A 21,681-nucleotide genomic window follows, 5' to 3' on the forward strand; every position below is an offset into this window, starting at 1 on the left:
AGGAGTTCATCAAATCCTTAGACTCGGGAGTTGCCCCTTCATAAAACAGAGAGTAGGTCTCTGCCTCTATCATCCGATGATTCGGGCATGCGTCCAGCAATCCCTTGAACCTTGACCAGTATTGGCTCAATGACTCATCGTAATCCTGCTTGCATTCCACTATCTCCTTCTTCAGAGCGTTCGTCTTGTTGGATGGAAAGAAGTAATCTAGGAACTCCAATTTAAAGTCCCTCCAGGTGCGGATAGAATCCGGGGGTAATCTCAACAACCATGTATTTGCCTCCCCCTTTAGAGTGAAAGGAATCGCGCGCAAGCGATAGTCCTCCTCTGTCGCATCATTAGGCCTCTTTTGAATGCCACATAACTTGCTAAACTCGTTCAAAAACTCGTACGGGCATTCACTCCTTCGACCAGAAAATGTTGGCAAGACACCTAACACATTCGTTTTGATCTCAATAGATCTCTGACGTGGGTTCATCACTATTGCGTGTGCTGGTTCTCCATCGAGATGAGCCGTTAGTGACCCTATTTCTGGATCTGGGTCCGCTACGTGTGCCATCTCAACTTCCTCTTCCTCCCCTGTTTCTGACTCTGTTTCCGATTCTGGTGGGGACTCCGGATCTGTTCGTCCTGAAGATTCCCAGGATTCGTCACTCAAAAACTCAGTCGGGAACGGATCTCCCGTCGTGAACCCTGATCTGGTAGTCACAGTGGAGGCTGTATCCTTGATCTTTCAAACGAACTGACCGTATTTCCAACCAGACGAGTTACTCCGGTGGAAGTTCATGCTCATGCATGAGAAAATATTTGTCGGCATGAGAAAGTTCATCAAAATTTTCATCGTAATGATATAGAAAAATTTGGACTGTGTTAGGAAATTTGGAATAATAAATTAGTGACCTGTATAAGGTGTTCACTAAAAAAACTAGATTTATCGAGCATCGAAATATTCGATAATCAAACAAAGGTGTTAACTAAAATGTTACCGAGTATTTTTAGAGTATCGTTTTATTAGAAACTAGTTTTACCACCCGTGCTATGCACGGACCATAAAACTTGTAAAAAAATTCTAAGATAAATGAATTTAAAAAACAACGTTGACAAATATTGAGTAATTATGCTTGTAGACGGATCATAAATGTCTAATAAAAAAACACATTGTAAATATAAAAACAAATGAATAAGTGTGTATTTCCAATGAAGAAATATTTTTTTTGAATTTGAAACACATATATGAGTAGACTAAATAAAATATAATACAGAATAAAGATGAGGTAATAATACTTATATACATACATTATACATAAATGAATACTAAAATAAGTTCATTAAAAAACAAAAATTCATAAATACGAAATTACACAAATATCAACAATCCAATAGTTCATAAATTTTGAAAAACTTCTTTATAAACAATGTTAACAGTGGTATCACCATTGCCTTCATCTACTTCATCTTTACACACCAAAATCTTCAAACCTTCACGACTTGTGACTCTTGATATAGCAACATACAGCTGTCCATGATTAAAAACAGGTTTTCTAAAAAATAATCCAACATGAGAGAGTGATTGACCCTGACTCTTGTTAATGGTCATTGCATACGACACAACCAAAGGAAATTGTCTTCTTTGAAACTTGAAAGGCAATCTCGGATCAGATGGTATTAATGACATTCGAGGAATCAACACTTTATGACCAATATTATGGTCACCCAATACCTGTCCCTCTAACACATAATCACCTAATCGTGTAATTATCAATCTTGTGCCATTACACAACCCGTTTGACAGGTCTATGTTCCTCAACAACATCACAGGAGTACCAACTTTCAATAACAATTCATGGTTAGGAGTACCAGAACACTTCAATTTATTCAAAAACTCAACAGAATGTATCTCAGCAAGACCATTTGATGTTGAGTCAGGGTTTGAAATACTATCAGAACTAAAGTAAACTCGACCTTGAGACTGATCCAAAGATATCATGAATTGGTTAACCTCGTCAACTACCTCTAAAGTAGGAGCAAGTATAGCACGACCATGCAAACAACTAATCAATTCTTCAGGATTCATGTAAGAAGGATAGACATTTGAAACAATGGTTCTAAGAGGATCACCAGAATTTGGCAAAACAATGTCAATGGGAAGTTGAATAGCCACTTCACCATCATTTGGACCACCAATAACACCATCTCCAATAGAAGCAACCCAAGAGGAAAATTCCTTCAACTTAGAGGCTTCATGAACATTTTCTGTATTCAAAAGCCTCATATTTTTTGTTAGCCTTAAAACTGTGCAACTCTTCCAAAGATAAGATGAGTTAATGGTAGCATTCACAACATCTTGACGGCTGCCTTTAGGAACAACTGGCAAGATCTGTCTAAAGTCACCACCAAAAACAACAGTTTTTCCACCAAACGGTTTGTTCCTATTTAACTCATCGCAAACACGCATAATATCTCTTAAAGTTCTATCCACGGCTTCTATGCAATGTTTATGAATCATCGGAGCTTCATCCCATATAATAAGCTTAGCTCTCACAATCAACTCAGCCAGTGCACCGCCTGGTTTAATATTGCACATAGAATCTTCATTCACATTAATGGAAATTTTAAACCGAGAATGAGCTGTTCTACCACCAGACAATAATAAAGAAGCTATGCCACTGGACGCCACATTTAAAATAATATCGCCCTTCGAACGAATCCCTGCAGACAATGATCTCCAAATGAAAGTTTTCCCAGTACCTCCATACCCATAAACAAAAAATATTCCTCCATAATTAGAATGCACAGACGACATTATAGTGTCATGCACAGAAAGTTGTTCACCAGTGAATTTAGAGATAGATTCCAAATATTCCCTTGCTAAACATTCACGATCATAACACAACTCATCAGCAATCAACCTATTTTCACTTGACTCAAAATACTGACTATCCGGATACGGCAAACCATGGAAATCACGCAAAGTTTTGCCAAGATTTTGCAACAATTTCTCAATCTCTGCCAATGCAACATTCTGAATTTCATCCTCACTCAAGATCATACCTATAATAATTAAGAATACGTTGTTAGAATTAAACTTATATTATAAATTGAAATTAATAACAAATAACATAATACACATGCAATTAAAATAATTAACAAATAACTTACCAGGATTATTTGTTAATTTCCGGCGGTTATAAAGAACATCTTCAGAAAAATATTTCCAACATCTTTGCCAAACAAAGTCCGGCCGTGAAATAGATTCAGATGTTAACAAACTCACAAAGAGCAATCTCAAAGAGTGAGCTGAAGCCCAAAAAGAAGCCTCTACAATTCCATCAACATATTCCTTATCATCATCCAACAATCCTAAAGCAAAGCAAGCATCTCTAAATGTATCTGAAACGAGGATTTTTTTTATATATATCGCGTGTGCACAGAAATAGATCACTGCAAGCGCTTGGTCAAGACACCACGCTCCTTAAATCCACTAGAGCACAAGGTCTAGGAACTTAAGAGAACATAAAGTGCTTGGTCGTTGGACACACATCGACTCCCCTTCAAAAAAATATAAATCCCTCAACCCGAATACTATGAATTAGTATAGGGAAGTGGGGTCGATCCCACAGAGATGGACTCGCAAAGTAGTGCTCAGAGACTTTGGACAGACAAATGGCTGCTGCCACGCAACAAAAGGGTTGAGAATTTTAAACTAACTCTAGACCTAGGCAGAAAATGTAAATGCTAGACCTAGGACATGTTAAACTTGTAAATTCAGACTTCGACAACAAGAAACATAACCACTTCCTAGACAGTGTAAACAACTACCTAATCTAGCTAAACAGAATATGACTGAAAGTGGGGACCATAATTCCAAAAACGGCAAGTACGGAAAGAACTGCAGATTAACAAACTCTGACGCTAGCTCGCAGCAAAATGCATCCTCTCAACCAAATTAAACTTGCAGATGAACAAACAGAGCAAAAAGCGAGATTCGAACAGAATATAGAGATTTGGTCGTCGTTATCTTGCTGCAACTCGGAAACACATCAGATCTGCGTACACTAGACGGAATGAAAGAAAAATGCGTAAACTAAGCATGAAAATCAGATCGAAACTACTCAGATTCACGTCAGAATACTTGATCCACTCCGGATCCAAGACATCCGAACCCAACAACCAACAAATCCAGCAAATCCAACCAAAATTCCTCCACAATCCAACTCCAATCTCCCAGATCTGACCATTAACCTACAATAACTCAGTAAACAGCTGCGAAACGCATCCAACTCAGACAATTTAAAAACTCCAAAATCTCAATAAGCGAAACGATCAAACCAGAAATCAACACAATCGCCATAACGGAAAATCAAACTTGCATTTAAACCAGAAACTATTCGGTGAAAACAGCGAACCGAGCTTCGAACAACGAAGCTCGGCAGAGTAAGCAAAATGCGGAAAGCGGAAAATAAATTGTTTCTTCGCTCCTAACAAGAGCGGTGTTACACCATTTCGGAAACTAAGATGAAACCCGGACGTGCGAACTGAGATCTCCTCAAAACTAGTATCAAGTGTGTGTGTGGGAAAGTGAACTAAGCAACAGGCTGTGGTGAGGTCTCCCCCGGGAAGATCCCTCCAGCTTGCATGCTTCTGCCTTTTATAGATGCGGACATAGCCCTTGAGTCTTCGTAGAAATCCCTATTCTACCCTTCAACTCTGGAGCTTCCTCCGTCGAGCAATTCTCTTCATAATCGTTCACTAAATCGCCAGTTCCTCGACCTTGTGATTTTTTGGTCTTCTTTCCTGGACCTGGCGAATTCCTTCACACACCTGGCTTAAAACGTGCGTTAGTCCTAGTAAAATCACGAATTAAATCCCTAGACCCATGCATGAAATTAGCCTTATCAGTATCATACTGAACACCATTAACACATCTGATGTCTTCATATGAAGAAGCTCCTTTAACAATATTCAACAAACATCTGAGATAATACATATCACCAGAACCAGGGGCAACATAAAACAACCTTCCAATCGAATATCTTTGTTTCCTAGGTTCCCAGCGATTCTTCTTCCATACAAACTTCGTCGGAAATTCACCATAAGTGAGATCCCTACCTTGAGAATATATCTTATTTGCTTCCATCCAAGCCAAGAACTTACTTTCATGAATTGTCTTACGATTCAAAACAGTATCCAAGTCATCAGCTTCATCAAACACTACATGTTGTTGATCTGGAAGATGAAAACTCAATCTTTCAACAAGAGGATCCTTATATTGAATTTCAAATCCAAATATTCTCCAAGCAGCTTCACAAGACGATATATACCTACAATCGTAGTACAAACTTACTTCATCAATACATCGTTCAGTACCACCCGCACCAGATTGGAAAAAAGAAGTTGTCACACGGTCGTAACCCTTATTTATATACTTAAACAAATACTTAATAGATCGCGACTGATTGCACCACTCAACGTTGATATGACCGCCATACTTCATAAGAAGAAAACGATTGTGTGGAACAACATATCTATTATCTAAGGGCACACCATCCTTCATAACAACACGACCATTATCTCTACGTCTGTAAGCAGGGTAGCCATCATCATCAATGTTTGTGGCCGCGAGATATTTCTTGGGAAAATATTTGGAACAACGTCCGTTCAGCATGCAAGGAGATGATTTTCGAACAACACCACACGGCCCATGCATCATGAATTCTTTAACATATTCATGATAGTGAGGATCAGTTGCTTGGTCAGGAAGTTCAGTTGAAATTATCTCATCAATGCGTTGAGGCTTAGGATGTTTGTCCTCATTGCTTAAAAACAGCAAAATATGGGCATGAGGCAATCCACGTTTCTGAAACTCAACCGTGTACACAACTACAAAAAAAAAATTATTTTTCACAAACAACTAACAACAAATTTATAAGCAAATGTCATTATTTACAGAAAGAATGCTCAAACATACCTGCTTTCACAACTCCAAATATTTTTTTTACTCTTAAGATCTCTTATCAAATTATCCAACTTGACTTTAAATATCCTACAAATAATATCTGGACGATCATCTGATTTCAAACCCTTAGATGCAAGATATCGACATATCTCTGGCCACTTTGGATTGCACGTAAAGGTAATAAACAAATTTGGATAACCAATCCACCTACAGATCGCCATAGCATCTTGATAATTCTGAACCATATATCGAGCTCCACCAACAAAACTGGAAGGCAAGATAATTCGTTTCCCATGCCTTGAACCATCTGTCTCACCACGAAGAACAGCTTCTGCTAAACCACTATACAATTCAGCCCGCAACCTTTTCTGATGGGTTCGTACAAAAGTAAGACGACCAGTCTCAATCATCGTATAGGCATCAACGACAAACTGTTGAAACAATCGCCTTCCAAATAAAAGAATAGAATACTCAGAAATTCTTTCATGTAAACGAAACGCGAAAAATTCTTTAGGACTAATACTTTTCCTATGGGTTGATGAAGAAGAAGAATTTCTAGAAAATCCAATATCTTCTTTATAACCATCCTCCCCATAAGGAAACAAAAGTGGATACTGAAGTGGAAGATAAGAAGGATGCAGTTCACTAATGCGCTGCAACTGCCCTGACTTCTTTACAACAACAATATCTCTGTCACCCAAAGCTTCATCAAAATCCCCAACGACAAGCATAGCAACCTCAGAAACAGAAGGTAGATTATGAGTTCTTCCATCCCTACCTCTCTTACCAAGCAACCTCAAACTTACATTGGGTTGATTTTCAAGCCCAATCTTTTCTTTGGCCATACGAAAAGACTTTACTAACACATTTTCTTTATCCAACATATGTTGCAAATCACTAACAATCTCTGAATGAAGATTATTCACAGCATCCATTTGTCTGTAAAACAAAAATTACTAATTTATTTTTTTACAAAAAAATATAAAAGTAATGTGTTATAAAATGAAAACTATTTACCTCACCGACGTTATTCTGTAATTGATCTCATCGTCCGTATCATACACATATAACTGGGCAAACTTCGGTTCACAACCATCTACTGGTAGTAAACTACCAATTAAGTGGTAATTTTGCCCGTATAAACGAAATACAGGAGGGCCACCACCGGTGTTCACACTATTATCAACTTTACCTCCCATGGAGGTAAAACCAAACATCGAATTATATGAACGAATATTTTTCAAGTAGTGACTACTTTTGGCGTCATTAGAGAACATTAATTGGTGCAAAACGTCAGGTGGAGCAGTCAATTTAGGAATCTCAATATTTCCATTCATACAACATCCCGAATATCTTGGATTAGTGGGCTTAGTTGGTTTGCCAAGACGTTCCTCATACCAAAATATTGCCCCACAATGCGAACACATATACGAAGGATCACCGATATCCCAAAATTCTATAAAACAAAATTGTTAGTAAAACATAAATAAAAAACTGATATACTTTTAAATATTTAATCAAGAAAATAAGAATTTTTAAAAAGTTACCCAGCAACGATAAAAAATTTACCTCCATCTTCATTTAAACTGGATGAATCAAAAGAGCTCTCATTGACAATAGACCGATTGCGTTCATCAAGAACATCATCACTTATAACAATAGGACTTTCAAATGATCCACACACATCAGCTACAATACATAAAGCAAAATTAGTAGAAAGATAGTACACAAAACATAATTAGAGTATTACTTTCCAAATTAAAATAATACAATAGATTGCTATTAAAATTTAAAAATAATTACCACAAGTTTACTCAAATAATTTAAACAATTCTACTTTTTTAGAACCTAAGGTTAACATCTTTGCCCCAATTCGGCGAACATCGTTAGCTTTATTGATGAATCTGTAAATTATGGCGAGAATCCTATAACAGTATAGATTAATTTGGGGTTTTGAATCTTAATGTTTAAGGATATTCTGATATTATGAGCCACTCTTTAATCTCACCGCTATTTCACTCTCTACCTTTTTCTATGTCTCCTATTTTTATTTGCAAGTCGTCGTTGACGTGATGATTCAAATAAATCTCTCAACTAACAAAATACTACTACTAACTTACTCCATTTCATAATAAAACAGCCCAAATAAAATGCATCAGAGCCCAAACATTTCAAAAGCCCAAATCTAATAGCCCAAAACAAACCACACCTGCCTTCTAGGGTTTGACACTAATTCGCCTAACACTTTCCCGGTGAAATCGTTGCAATCCTTCCTCTTCTTCGTCACTCCACCTCCATCGCCCCCACCGTTACTCGTCGGCCATGGTGTCGCCGGCGAGCCGAACCTGTCTCCCCATACTTCCTTCATGCCTCTCTTCCAAATTATTCTCAATCGGTCAACCCAATTTTATCTCATACAAAATGCATACAGCGAATCGACGCCATCTCCGGCTAAATCGAATGGTCCACTCTGCTTACCGTCCAACCGTAGTCTATTTCTCACTCGGCCTCACCATGCTAAGCATCTCTCCCTTAAACTTATGTCCAGAATCACATACCTCAAAACCCTAACCCACAAAATGCGAAAAAAGAGAATAACTCAATCTCCAAACTAAATTATGTTCGAGAGTGTCTACGAAATCGGCGATAGCATCATTTCACGGATGGATTTGAAGAGAATCACAATTACTTCACCAAAACTGAGCAAAGAAATTCTCAAAGGTAAGACAAATTTCAAAATCTATGTATTCTTACTACTCAATCAATTTATGTTGCTTCAAACTTATTACAGTACATGTTAATTGAAATACATGTTTAAAAGTTGTTACTAATTGTTTCAAACAATGGGCAAATCACATCTGTAATGTTTGTCAAAATCAAGTAAATTTTAAAAAAATTACACTGATAGGAATGAAATCACTTAATTAGGATTCATAATGAATCCTAATGAGTTTGTGATTTGCAGATGCTAATGTATAGGTTTTTTATTGAACTGGCATCCAAAATAAATTAGTTGGATAATTTCAGAACGTGCATAGTACTAAATGAGTTTTAAGAAAAAACATAATACAGCTCCAGGAGAAATTTCAAAACAGAAAAATTTACATAGTTTACCTGATGTTGTAGGTGTTAACTGCTGATGACCACAACTCTTAAGTAAGGCAGATCTTTTTAACTTCTTCATTGATTAAGAATCTCAACTTGAATGACAATGAAGGTAATAAAAACTTATATGTACATTAAAAAGAAAAAAAAATCAGATTATAGTGAGGACATCTTAATCTCTGCAGATTACATCTTTTAAAGCTTTAGACCTTCACAAGTACCAAGAAGACCTTTCAGATTATCCCACAAAAAAGATGATTTAAATTGGTATTTCAGAAATTAAAAGGATGAAACCCAAAAGAGTTTTCACTAACATGATTCTCAGATATTGCTTAATTTTCAGCTTAGAATAATGGCAAAAAAATTCTTGTTAATTTCCTGAAACTGCTACATATTAGGACTTCAAGGAAAAACATATAGTAGAATCTCAACTTGAATGACAAAGAAGGTGAAATGATTCTTGGTTGTGCCTTACAAACAAAAAAACTTCAGATTATAAGGAGGACATATTAATCTCTGCATATTCCATCTTTTAAAGCTTTACAACTTCATAAATAGCAAGATGACCTTCACATTATCCCACAAACCAAACAGTTCAAATTGTTATTTCAGAAATTAAGACTCTAATTTTATCAGATAACTTTTGTTCACAAATGCTATATAATGTGCCAATGATTAGAACACAACATGTTCCAAAAAAGGCATTTCCTTTGAATTCAGAATCTGATTTTACATGTATCAATAATAATCTATAAGTATCATTCAATTTGAGAATGATTTCACCTTTGTTTTGACAGGTAATAAGGTGTGAAAGAAGGCCCACTGAAGTGACAAAAGGATGGTAAAAAAAGCAATAAAAACATGTTCTAACTTTCCCAATAGATATAAAGCAACATATGATCATAACTGAAATAACAGCTAAACGCTTATAAAATTGAATGGCAGATTCTGAATAATTGTGTATTACATTGTATGAGTTCTCAGCTTACATCAGTAATTATGGACACATATGAATCTGAATGTTGACTGCAATGTCTGAAAAAATTATTATTAATAACTAAGTAGATAAATAGAGATTTTATTTGGCAACAAACAGTTTATTTACAATGATCAAAGCTTGAATATTGCATTGATATAGTGATTCAATTTGATAATGATTTCACCTTTGTTTTGACAGGTACTAAGGTGTGAAAAAAGGCCCATTGAAGTGACAAAAGGATGATAAAAAACTAATGAGAAGAGGTTAGAACTTTTCCAGTAGATATAAAGCAACATTATCATAACTAAATTAACACTTAGATTATAAAATTGAATAGCCGATTCTGAATAATAGTGAACAATATTTTATGAGTTATCAGCTTACAACATGAATTATGGACACATATGAATCAGAACGTTGACTGAATGCCTGAAATAATTATAATTAATAACTAAGTAGATAAATAACAATTTTATTTGTCAACAAACAGTTTATTTACCATATTCAAAGCTTGAATATTGCAATGATATAGTAATTCAATTTGAGAATGATTTCACTTTTGTTTTGACAGGTAATAAGGTGTGAAAGAAGACTCATTGAAGTTACAAAACGATGATAAAAAACCAATTAAAAGAGGTTAGAACATTTCTACTTTCCAGTAGATATAATACAACAGCTGATCATAACTCAATTAACTGTTACATGATTATAAAATTGAATGGCAGATTCTGAATACTTGTGAACATTATTGTATGAATTATAAGCTTACATCAGGATTTATAGACACATGAATCAGATTGAAAATAGATTATTTTACACATCCACTTCTACAATTGCTTTCAGGTTTATTCAATGATAAATACTCCTTTACTGACCTTAATCATACATTTCAAATTTAAACATTGTCAAACATTAAAATACATAATAAGGGGATAAAACAGAACAATAAATTAAAAACTTCATTATAAAATGAAGGGATAGCTCAACAATAAAAATTCTTGATAAAAATCAATCTTCCTAACTTGACTACATGGAAAACATGCACATGCCCTAACAACATCAAAAAATTGTCAAGTTCAGTGCCAAAATCCAATTCCAACACAACAAAACATAGGATGAGAATTCTTTTAAGCTGCAAAAAAAAAAAAAAAACACTTGAAATCATAAACACCAAGCATGATTGCCCATCTAATTAGAACCAGCAATTTTCTCTTTCTTCTTCATCTGAACTTCACCAACATCAGCACATCTGTCAAATTCTAAATCCAAGCATCGCTTTACTGAGCCTTCAGCACCCCATCCATGATTTTTATCATTAGAAACAGTAGACAGATTAGGTGTATCAAACACTTTCTGAGAACCCTATATTAATAATGAAAGTTAATTATTAAACAGGACAAATATTTACAAAATAATCAAAATAGCAAAAATATAAACAGAATTACCTCAGCAACAACAACTCCAACATTTAATTCAGATCCTTCAACAAATAAGTCACTGATATTCTCATTACCAAGGCTGGACAGATCAGTTGTAGCATAAGGCTTTTGAGAAACCTATAAGTAATATGAAATCAGATATAAAACAATACCAACTGTTTCAAAATACTAAATATAGCTACTCAATAATAACAAAATATAAATACCTCAGCAAGATCAGCTCCAAAAAGTAGATCAGATAACTTGGTATCAAATTTAAAAATCTGTTCACCCAAGTCTTTAGGTGTATACTTGTCAACTACTTCAGGGAGATTACAAACTTTGTTCACAGTAAATGGGTAACTTCTGTAATACTCAATATGATTTTTCAACTGAAGTTTAAATAGGACATTCTGACCCACAAGAATCTCTTCAATAAGTGCAGGAATGGAATTCTTAGGAGCAACCTGCTGAAATAGAAATGAAATTAGAGCTCACATGATACAAAAAAGACTACATTCCAGTGTTTAAATATACAAACCTGACCACCATTTCCTAAAAAATCTGTCACACTTCTCCCTAAAAGTTGGCTGCCTTCCCTATCCCACAATAACAAAGATGCATTGCTGGTATGATCAACAACATTCACCACAAACTTGAACCTGATTAAGACAATATTATTGATATTAATTACTTAATTATATTGGAGTGGGATATATATACATATAAATTCATAAATTCAGATACAAAAGTACCACACCTTTTAACTGCATAAGAATGAGTTTTTGTACATCCAGAACAGTTAAATTTATTATCCACTTCTCTGACCTTCTTAACACAAGTCTTACACGCCAAAAAATACCATTCACCATAATGACACTCAACTGACTCAATTTTACCATACACCCAACATGAACCTTCCTGTGAACCACAAAAAGAAATAAACTACTGAAATGTTATACATATAATTCAAGAAACATAATAACATAAAAGAGACAGATCTGACACTTATTCAATACCTCTAGGCAAGACAAATCCTCAAGGGACTTCACTTGTAGATCATCATATTCACCACCAAGCCTTTGTCCTCCTTCAATGACAGAACCTTGCTGAAGAAATCTGCTATCATCTCTTATTCTAAACAAAACAAAATAAAATTTTGATAAATTGAGTAATAAATAAATAGAAATGGGTAATAAGTACTAAATAATATAACCAAGAACTGACTTGAAAATCCAGTAGTTAAAAATGACTACCTCATCCTAAAATCTTTCACTTCTTTAACATCAGCATTGATCACAACCTTAGAAGCTTGAAAATGTGTAGAAATGCGAATTTCACCTAAAACATAAACACTAAAAGATTAAGACAGATAATGACAAATAAAAACTTTAAACAGAAACAAAACATCAAATATAATTAACCTCTAAATAGATTGCGCTTGCAAAACTGAATAATAACAATTGGAATTGTTCCTTCACTCTTTTTCAGTTGATCCAGGTATAAGTCAACATTTGACTCCCATATTGTGCAAAATAGTTTGTTGTGACTGTTAAGAAAGATATACAATAAGTTTAAGAAAAGTAGATTACAAAATGTGATTGCCCAAATAGTAATCAACTTACTTCTCATCAGATATTTCAATCTCAATCAATCTATACTTAGATTGAGAGATAACTCTACCAGGTCCGGTTATCACACCAATGACATCTAAAAGCAAGTCATCAAGATTGACAGAAAATAGCTTCAATCACACTATCACATAATAGGCAGTAGATAGAATAAGTACACTAAAGTAAAGTTCAATAACAAAAAAATCATACCAAAGAATGATGAATCATCAACATTTTCATATTGTGATATTTCACCAAAGGGCTTGAAGTCAAACATTTCTCTCAAAAACCTAACATCATTAACCTCAACCATCTCCGTCTTGACATTCATTAGCAATCTATACTGGTGATTTGCTGCCTTGTTTCTGAGAGTATTAGGTCTCACAAAGAAATTTTTAATACAAAATATCCCTACTTCCCTAAGTTTAGATGAAAAAGGCAATAATCCTCGAACCCGGGTCTATTGCTTGGAAGAAGGCAATAATCCTAACCATTGGACTACAAACGCTAGTTGAAATATCTTCAAAACTAAATTGTTTTATTCGTATGAGAATGATATGACAAAAATAAAAATTCACGTCTACTTTTTAATCATAAATTATCATCTTAATAAATGTATAAAACTTAATCATTTTGTGGTTGTAAAACTTGAACAAATTAATACTTCGATACTTTACATGCAAGCGTTGAAGTTGATATGCAAATCTACAATTTGATGAAAATTTAGAAATTTACGGGCAAATAACCCTTATATTAATGTTATACTCTAAAGGATACATAATTATTTAAAATATTAACTGTGCCTTGATTTTTTTTTATTTTTTTTAATGAAAAAAAGCTTCAAACTTACTACCGTATAAAACTTTAAGCATCAATAATGAGAAAATTGATTCAATGATTGATATGATTACAAATTTACAATGTTATAGAGGGGACCTGCAATAAGTTAATTCAAAAAATGATTAAGTTTTATACATTTATTAAGATCATAATGTTATAAAAAATGATAATTTATGATTAAAAGTAGAATTCGGTGAAACGAGAATTTGCTTCTTCGAGTTATTAAGATGATTATGTTGTGTGATTGAAATGAAGGTTTTTTCTAATTTTTGTAGTTATTTAAATATTCAAATAAAGAAAATGCTTAGGGCAGCCTTTAAGACGGCTTATAGGACGCCCCACTGCATGTGGAAGGGTAGAAGAATAAAATGCTGACGTGGCGGTGTATAGGGCGGGCTTTAGGGTGTCCCTTAAGGCGCCCCACTGCTGATGCTTATGTGTGTTCAAATAAACTTGATGTGCATGTCATGATGTTATATGTTTTCTGCTGTATTGTCGCTGTCTTCAAATTACCAGTTCCACACACTCCTAAAAGAGTCTCACTTAAAAAGATAATGTTTTAGAAATTTGTATGGCTATGATTGAATTAAGGGAAAACGATTCAAGTGAAAAAATATTTGTCGGCATGAGAAAGTTCATCAAAATTTTCATCGTAATGATATAGAAAAATTTGGACTGTGTTAGGAAATTTGGAATAATAAATTAGTGACCTGTATCAGGTGTTCACTAAAAAAACTAGATTTATCGAGCATCGAAATATTCGATAATCAAACAAAGGTGTTAACTAAAATGTTACCGAGCATTTTTAGAGTATCGTTTTATTTGAAACTAGTGTTATCATCCGAGACACATGATTTTCAAATAATAAAGATATATTAACGGCTAAATATATTTAAATAAAAAGTTAGAGTGGAGAATATGAATATAATAAGACAAAGGATAAATTGGAAATATGCTTCCATTTCAGAAAATGTAATAAGACATTAGAAAAATATGTGTTATAGTTGAATAAATGAAGCATATGGTATATAACACTTTATTAGATGTATTTATATCCTTACATTATATATTTGGAAAACACAAAAGTAAAAAAATACTGTATAAATTTGATCATGATAACATAGTATTCCCGCCGTCCACTCTAAGCGATTAACATGTTTTTGGGGCATCCCACTGAAAATCTTTTAAAAAGGTAAATGACTTCACTACTATGTAATGTACCAAAATGATAAAATGACTTAACTACTATGAAATGGATGAAATAGTTTTATAGTCAATAAAATATGAGTGTTAATGAGTTCGTTGAGTGTGAGATCCACTACAAAAGATAGCAAAAGTAAGAGGTGACAAATTTTTAGGGACGGACAAAATGAGAATAAGTGACAAATTTTTAGGAATATGGACAGTAGTATTTTTTATAAAATTTTAGTAATACAAGAGATTTGGTGTCTTTAAAGAATTTTCATAAGTTAATATATGAAAATATAAACACAATTTGCAAACAATTGAGTATGTATTAATAACGAAATAATTTTACTAACATGTTATTAATTACTTTGAATTTACATTAGATAATTTATTTATAATTAAGTTTCAATTATATATGCATCTTTCAATAAAATTTAGAAGGACCACTTTTCTATAAAACTACTCGAGTACAACATCCTCCAATTTTTATTTATATTTAGATAGAAAACCTACAACTTTATTATCAAATTCATCAAGTTAAAGATTTATTTTACTATATATAACAACTTCCAATAATTATACCTATATTTTTAAATTAAAAGTCTAATAAAAGGCAAAATAATAATATACAAATTTAATTACAAAAGAGAGTTTAAATTAAAAGATTTATACAAAGTCTTATAAATTAATATTCCGAATTAAAGCCTAATATTTAAAACATAAATATAATGATAATATAGCCATAACACCCAATTTGGAACTCTAATTTTTTTATAAATTTTTAATCATAAAATTCATCACAAATAAAGCCCAAATAATACACTTCATAAACTAAAATACCAACACAAAAAGTCCAACAGATAGTCCTCGAAAACAAACATTTTATGGCATGACAACAATTTAACAAAAACCATAGCTCCATTTGAGAAAATATGACATTCCATAAGTTCACAAATATTTAATTTATATCCACACTAATGTGCTGGATATTAAAAGAAAGCTCACATGGTATGCTTATCTCCAATTAACAAATCCTCGTTTGGCCTCACTTGCCCCTTGAATAATTTCCTTTAGAAAATAGCGTGACACGCTAATTAATACTTGAACTATTTTTCTGAGAAAAGAATGCATGCACCCTATAGGATAACATCTATCTCTTAGTCTCGGCTTATAGAATTTTTCTTAAATCCTAAATCGGGCTTCACTGCTCTTGCAGAACTGTAATATCCCCTTTACTAATTTTGGAGAAATTCTATTTTCTCTTAAAATTTAATTAATGATATATGGATTCTTAAAATCTCTTCTTAAATCCTTTTCTTTGGATTTTTCTTAAGATTTCTTAAGGCCGCCTGTGGCGTCGCAGGGCGACGCCGGTCGGCCCTTCGCGTCTCCAACTTTAATACTTCCAATCACCGGGAACTTGATAAATTATTCGAGAAAAAATTATTTAATTGAGCTCCAAGTCAATATATTTTTTTCCAATCAAACATAAATAATTCTCGGCCCAATTATTAATTTGATTACTGGCCCAACCATCAACTAATTAAAATTACCCACCTTATCTCTACCATTTAAACTTAGAGCCCAATTAAAGAAATGGCCCAAATCAAGTTAGAATTGCGCAGCCCCAATTTATACTAAGCTCCGTCAGCTCCTTTCCCTTTCTCTCAATTCAATTATATGTCTTCTTCTTAAACAAAACCTTCTCAACGTAAATTCCCAATTTGGAGAACACAGTAGCGGTGGTTCCTTCTCACTCCGCTCCTTTCGGCGAAATCGTCTCCCCCTTGCGTCGCCAGTGTGCTGCCGGCTTCGCCTCCTATCTCAATTTCACCATTTGTTCCTTCCCCAAATGGAGAAGAACAGCAGCTTCTTCCCCTTCCTCGGCGAAAGCGCCGTCTAACCAGATCACTGGAGCTCCGCCAGCGCCAGCCGTCTCTCGGCTTTCTCTCCAATTTCAAATCGGTAAATCTCTGAAAAAAAGAGAGGTAATATAGGATGCAGAATACAAAAAAAATTAGAGTATAGATATATATCTAGATATAGAATTCCCTAGAATATAGATACTCCCTCCGTCCCGGGCTACTCGCCCCTTTCCTTTTCGGCACGGAGATTAAGGAATGAGTGTATAGGAAAGTCAAAAATGACGGCTGTAGGTGAAATTTTTTACTAAAAATGGAAAGAGTGCAAGTAACTTGGGACGCCCAAAAAGGAAATAAGTGCGAGTAGTGCGGGACGGAGGGAGTATTATTTAGTAAATATGTATATTTTTAGATAGAAAAATATAGATATAGAATATTAAAGAATGAAGTAGAGAATCCTAGAATTAGTAAGGGATGCCTATAAATAGAGGAGGAGAGTTGTATCATATAAAATAAGTTGAGAAGGTTTGAGAATAAAGTGTTTTTTAATTTTCTCATATCACCAATGTCTCTTAAATTATTTTCCATACTCCACCCATTCTCCTTTAAAATATTTCCTCCAAACTAAAATATGTATTTATTTCTGACGAAAAGGCTCTCCTTTTTATTCATCTTGTATTAGTATATATTTCAGGAAAGCAAATTAGCAAATTATCTTATTCCTAGAGTTTGAGTTACAGTTCGCGCGAATTTTCTCCATTACTCTGATCAGTCCCCTAGCACACCAAGCTTTTGAAGAATCTGGTCCGATAAATTTTCTCCAACATCTGAGCTGCGCTGTAGTATTAATGCGTCGGCAATCGGAAGGCTTTATCTTAATGCCTCTTAGGTGTTCGATGAAATGCTTCAGTGGCATGATTGTGCCTTCTTTCCTCTGAACCTGTGTTTTCTTATACTTTGATATCTAATTGACTATGCATTGAGGTCTTGTTGATGCTTTTGTGTGCAATGTTCACTGCAATGTCGCGGCGGCTTTCACTCTTACACACAACTCACAGATTATTGAGAAATGCATCATTCACTAATCATGTTGCAGTAGCGCCTTATCATGTTGCTTTAAGTTGTTATAGAGACTACAGCAAAATGCTCGCCTACCCCTCCTTTGTACCGAGCAGAAATATTCTCATCGGCCCGCATTTTATGACTACATATCCACTTATGTTTCGGCCCTATTGCACTTCAGAGGAATTTGAATCGATCAAGCCATCTTCTACTGATGGAACTGATCGTGCTGATGAGGTGTATAAAATAGTGTTGGATTATGCAAAGCCCGAGTACAAAATGGAGGGGGCTCTTGATGAACTTGGCATTGAATTGACAACACCTTTGGTAGTAGAGGTTCTAGACAGGCTTCGATTTGAGGAGAAGCTAGCATTCAGGTTCTTTAATTGGGCGGGGCACCGAGAACATTATAGTCATGAGCCTGAATCCTATAATAGAATGATTGAAATTCTATCCAGTACTAAGTACAAGGTGAGGCAGTTTCGGATCATATGTGATCTTCTTGATTATATGAAAAGGAGCGACAAAAGCTCTGTACCCATTGAGGTGTTGCTGACCATTTTGAGACGGTATACTGAGAAACACTTGACGCATCTTCAGAAGTTTGCGAAGAAGAAAATGATACGCGTGAAGACACAGCCTGAGATAAACGCGTTAAATCTGCTCTTGGATGCTATGTGCAAGTGCTCTCTCGTTGAGGATGCTGAGGCGATGTGCCAGAGGGTGAGAAGCAAGGTCAAGCCGAATGCTGACACGTATAACATATTGTTCTTTGGATGGTGCAGGGTTAGGAACCCGACTAAAGCTATGGGCGTGCTCGAGAATATGATCAGTATGGGTTTTACGCCCAAATATTTCACGTACAACACTGCCATTGATACCTTTTGCAAAGCAGGGATGCTGAAAGATGCTGCTGAGATTCTGCAGTTCATGAAGACCAAAGGCTCAACTATGTCTTCTCCCACAACAAAAACTTATGCGATTATGATGGTAGCACTTGTCCAGAATGACAAAATGGATGAGTGCTTTGAGATCTTAGCAGATATGATAGCTATTGGATGCCTTCCTGATGTGTCTACGTACAAAGAACTGATTGATGCCATGTGTTCAGCTGGGAAAATCGAAGCAGCGTATAAGTTCTTGGAAGAGATGGGACAGACAAGCTACCCTCCTGATATTGTCACTTACAACTGCTTTCTCAAGGTTCTGTGTGATAATAGGAATAGTGAAGAGGCACTTCGTCTTTACCAGAAAATGAACGAGGTGGGATGCTCACCCAGTGTGCAAACGTACAATATGCTGATTGTGTTGTTTTTCAAGATTGGTGAGCCCAATGGCGCCTTTGAAGCTTGGGGGGAGATGGAGAGAAGAGGTTGTGCTCGTGATACTGATACCTACTGCGTGATGATTGAAGGACTATTCGGATGCAATAATACCAAGGATGCCATTTCACTTTTGGAAGAAGTTTTAAACATGGGGCTAAAATTACCCTTTAAGAAATTTGACGCCTTTTTGAAGGAGCTCTCTGCAGTTGGTGACCTCCGTGCAATCGGTAAACTGTCGGCGCAAATGCGTAAATTTTACAATCCTGCAATGGCACGCCGTTTCGCTGTAACTCAGAAGCGTAGAAGTATGAGCTTGAGGGGAAGGTGAGTGCTTCTCTAAATGGTTCCTATAAATTCACAATGGCTTGTAATGATATCCCCACATGTGACGATTTCTTACTTTTATCAACTTTGGCATCTTTTCTTCATCCTGTAAATTTATTTTTTGTCTAGTTTGGAATGACACAGTTTATTGAGGAACTAAATCACATGTCAAGCAAAAATAGTCTGTCTTCTCTATTACGATCTTTAAATGCGTGTTATTCCCAAGAAGCTTCATGCCATATTTGATTGCTTCAAGCAAGTTTATTCCAGTTAAACAAAGTGGGAGAACATAGTTAGGGTCGTTCAGCCCATAATCTAGAACAAATGTTTTTATATTATTATCAGTATGAATGATATAATTAAGGTCATATGTGATTCATTAAATTAGTCATCGATAAATTCTTGAATTTGTTAAATTTGGATAAGTTAATCTCCCAAAATCTTGGCATAGGTACCCAAATTCTCTTATGATCACCGCGGTGTATAAATTTTTGTGAAAGTGAAACGTTTCTTGAATGCTTTCTTCTCTCTTACTTTTTCTCTCTCTAACTCACAAAATAACTCAACATAAATATTGTATTACAAATGAAATGTTTCATATTTATTGAGACGGAAGGAGTACATCAATTATCCGTTGGCATCATAGTTATTATTTATTAATATCAGAAACGGACATTGATGAATCAAATGATATTAAGAAAAATCTAGTACTCCTTCCTTCCCACAATAAGAGTCACACTTCATTTTTACCATAAATAATAAGTGGGTCTCACATTCCACTTACTTCACTCATATTTTATTATAAAACCAATATAAAAAAGTGGGTCTCATATTCAACTAACTTTTCCAACCCACTATTCTTTACATTTCTTAAAACCTGTGTCCACAATAGGAGTGACTTCTATTGTGATACGGATGGACTATGTATAATGATATCAACTAATATCAATTTGTTTGAAAATTAATATAGTTCTGTATTATGACCTAAAAAAGTTTTATCATGATTTATGTCCCTATTTGATAGTATGTTATGATATGTGAAAATTTGAAATTATCGCAATTAAAACATCATTTTTTTATTTTTTTTTTCATTTACAACCCCCTCCATATATTCAACTCCAAATAACTAAAAGTACGTAGAGTATGTGAGTAGTAAAAACTACACCAATTTTTTGGTCTAAGTTTTTACCATAAATTTTAAATGTGGTGAAAATATACACCTAACTTTTCACATATACGTAGTAGATTTTTCATAAAATACAATTTCGCCCAAATTTATTCCTATGTGTAGAGATGCCCACCGGTTCCGGTTCCGGCGGTTAACCGCTGAACCGGAACCGCCGGTTCCAGTTCCGAACCGGAACCGTGACAATTTTCTCGAACCGGAACCGTCGCATTTGGAACCGCGGTCCGGTTCCGGTTCAAGATTTTTCAAACCGGAACCGTCACCGAACCGCCGGTTCCGGACGGTTCGGAACCGCCGGTTAACCGGCAAAACCGCCGGTTCGGGCGCGTAAAATAAGGTGTCAGGGATGGGGCCGCCGGCGGCAGCTTTTCAGCGGCAAAACCGGCCTGAACCGCATGTTTTTCGTCGCTTAACCGCCGGTTCAGTGGCTTTCGATGCGGCGCGGAACACGAGGCGACAATGGCGTAGCTTTTGCAGACGGTTCGTTGACCGAACCGGCGGTTTTGTCCCGGAAACCGGCGGTTTTGTCCCGGAAACCGGCGGTTTTGGCGGTTCCGGCGGTTTTCCGCCAAAACCGCCGGTTTTCCAAAATTTTCAATTTTTTTTTTTTCAAATTTCAAATTTGAATTCTTCCATTTTCCCCCTCATTTTTATCTATAAATACCCCCCTCTATCCTCATTTACATTTACCCCACTCTTGTGTTAATAAGAGTTTCTCTCTTCAATCTCACAATTATCTCTCTTTGTCTCCAATTTCTCATTTGTGCTATTGTGCTTCCATTTAATTACTCAAGTGCTACTCTTATTAAGCATTGTTATACAC

General features: G+C 35.1%; 4 protein-coding genes across 7 annotated transcripts; 1 reads left to right on the forward strand and 3 right to left on the reverse strand.

The window, feature by feature from the left end:
* Window positions 1-1,384: 1,384 nt before the first annotated feature.
* LOC121770782 (ATP-dependent DNA helicase PIF1-like) lies at window positions 1,385-2,506 on the reverse strand. Its single transcript, XM_042167555.1, has one exon. The coding sequence runs from the start codon at window positions 2,504-2,506 to the stop codon at window positions 1,385-1,387; it is 1,122 nt and encodes a 373-aa protein (XP_042023489.1).
* A 173-nt stretch (window positions 2,507-2,679) lies between these two features.
* Window positions 2,680-8,401, reverse strand: LOC121770275. The gene is made up of 8 exons (XM_042167035.1): window positions 8,386-8,401; window positions 7,526-7,645; window positions 6,974-7,412; window positions 6,000-6,895; window positions 4,915-5,880; window positions 3,160-3,360; window positions 2,819-3,051; window positions 2,680-2,709 (listed from the first exon to the last, which is right to left on the reverse strand). Exons 1-8 carry the CDS (start codon window positions 8,399-8,401, stop codon window positions 2,680-2,682), a joined length of 2,901 nt encoding a protein of 966 aa, XP_042022969.1.
* Window positions 8,402-11,018: 2,617 nt separating this feature from the next.
* LOC121771094 (replication protein A 70 kDa DNA-binding subunit A-like) lies at window positions 11,019-13,499 on the reverse strand. Of its 3 annotated transcripts, none has more exons than XM_042167886.1 (10): window positions 13,282-13,499; window positions 13,084-13,168; window positions 12,883-13,007; window positions 12,715-12,799; window positions 12,478-12,595; window positions 12,219-12,379; window positions 12,000-12,120; window positions 11,686-11,928; window positions 11,486-11,596; window positions 11,019-11,402 (listed from the first exon to the last, which is right to left on the reverse strand). In XM_042167886.1, exons 1-10 carry the CDS (start codon window positions 13,400-13,402, stop codon window positions 11,229-11,231), a joined length of 1,344 nt encoding a protein of 447 aa, XP_042023820.1. In that variant the 5' UTR covers window positions 13,403-13,499; the 3' UTR covers window positions 11,019-11,228. The 3 variants fall into 3 exon arrangements, with proteins under 3 accessions (XP_042023820.1, XP_042023819.1, XP_042023818.1); XM_042167885.1 differs by having other exon boundaries at window positions 11,686-11,925; window positions 12,219-12,403; XM_042167884.1 differs by having other exon boundaries at window positions 12,219-12,403.
* A 3,258-nt stretch (window positions 13,500-16,757) lies between these two features.
* Window positions 16,758-19,851, forward strand: LOC121772191 (pentatricopeptide repeat-containing protein At1g73400, mitochondrial-like). 2 transcript variants are annotated; one of them, XM_042169192.1, is made up of 2 exons: window positions 16,758-17,087; window positions 17,656-19,851. In XM_042169192.1, exon 2 carries the CDS (start codon window positions 17,955-17,957, stop codon window positions 19,674-19,676), a length of 1,722 nt encoding a protein of 573 aa, XP_042025126.1. In that variant the 5' UTR covers window positions 16,758-17,087; window positions 17,656-17,954; the 3' UTR covers window positions 19,677-19,851. The 2 variants fall into 2 exon arrangements, with proteins under 2 accessions (XP_042025126.1, XP_042025128.1); XM_042169194.1 differs by having other exon boundaries at window positions 17,702-19,851.
* Window positions 19,852-21,681: the final 1,830 nt, after the last annotated feature.

Source organism: Salvia splendens, chromosome 16, assembly GCF_004379255.2.
Source record: "Salvia splendens isolate huo1 chromosome 16, SspV2, whole genome shotgun sequence".
Classification (NCBI taxonomy): domain Eukaryota; kingdom Viridiplantae; phylum Streptophyta; class Magnoliopsida; order Lamiales; family Lamiaceae; genus Salvia; species Salvia splendens.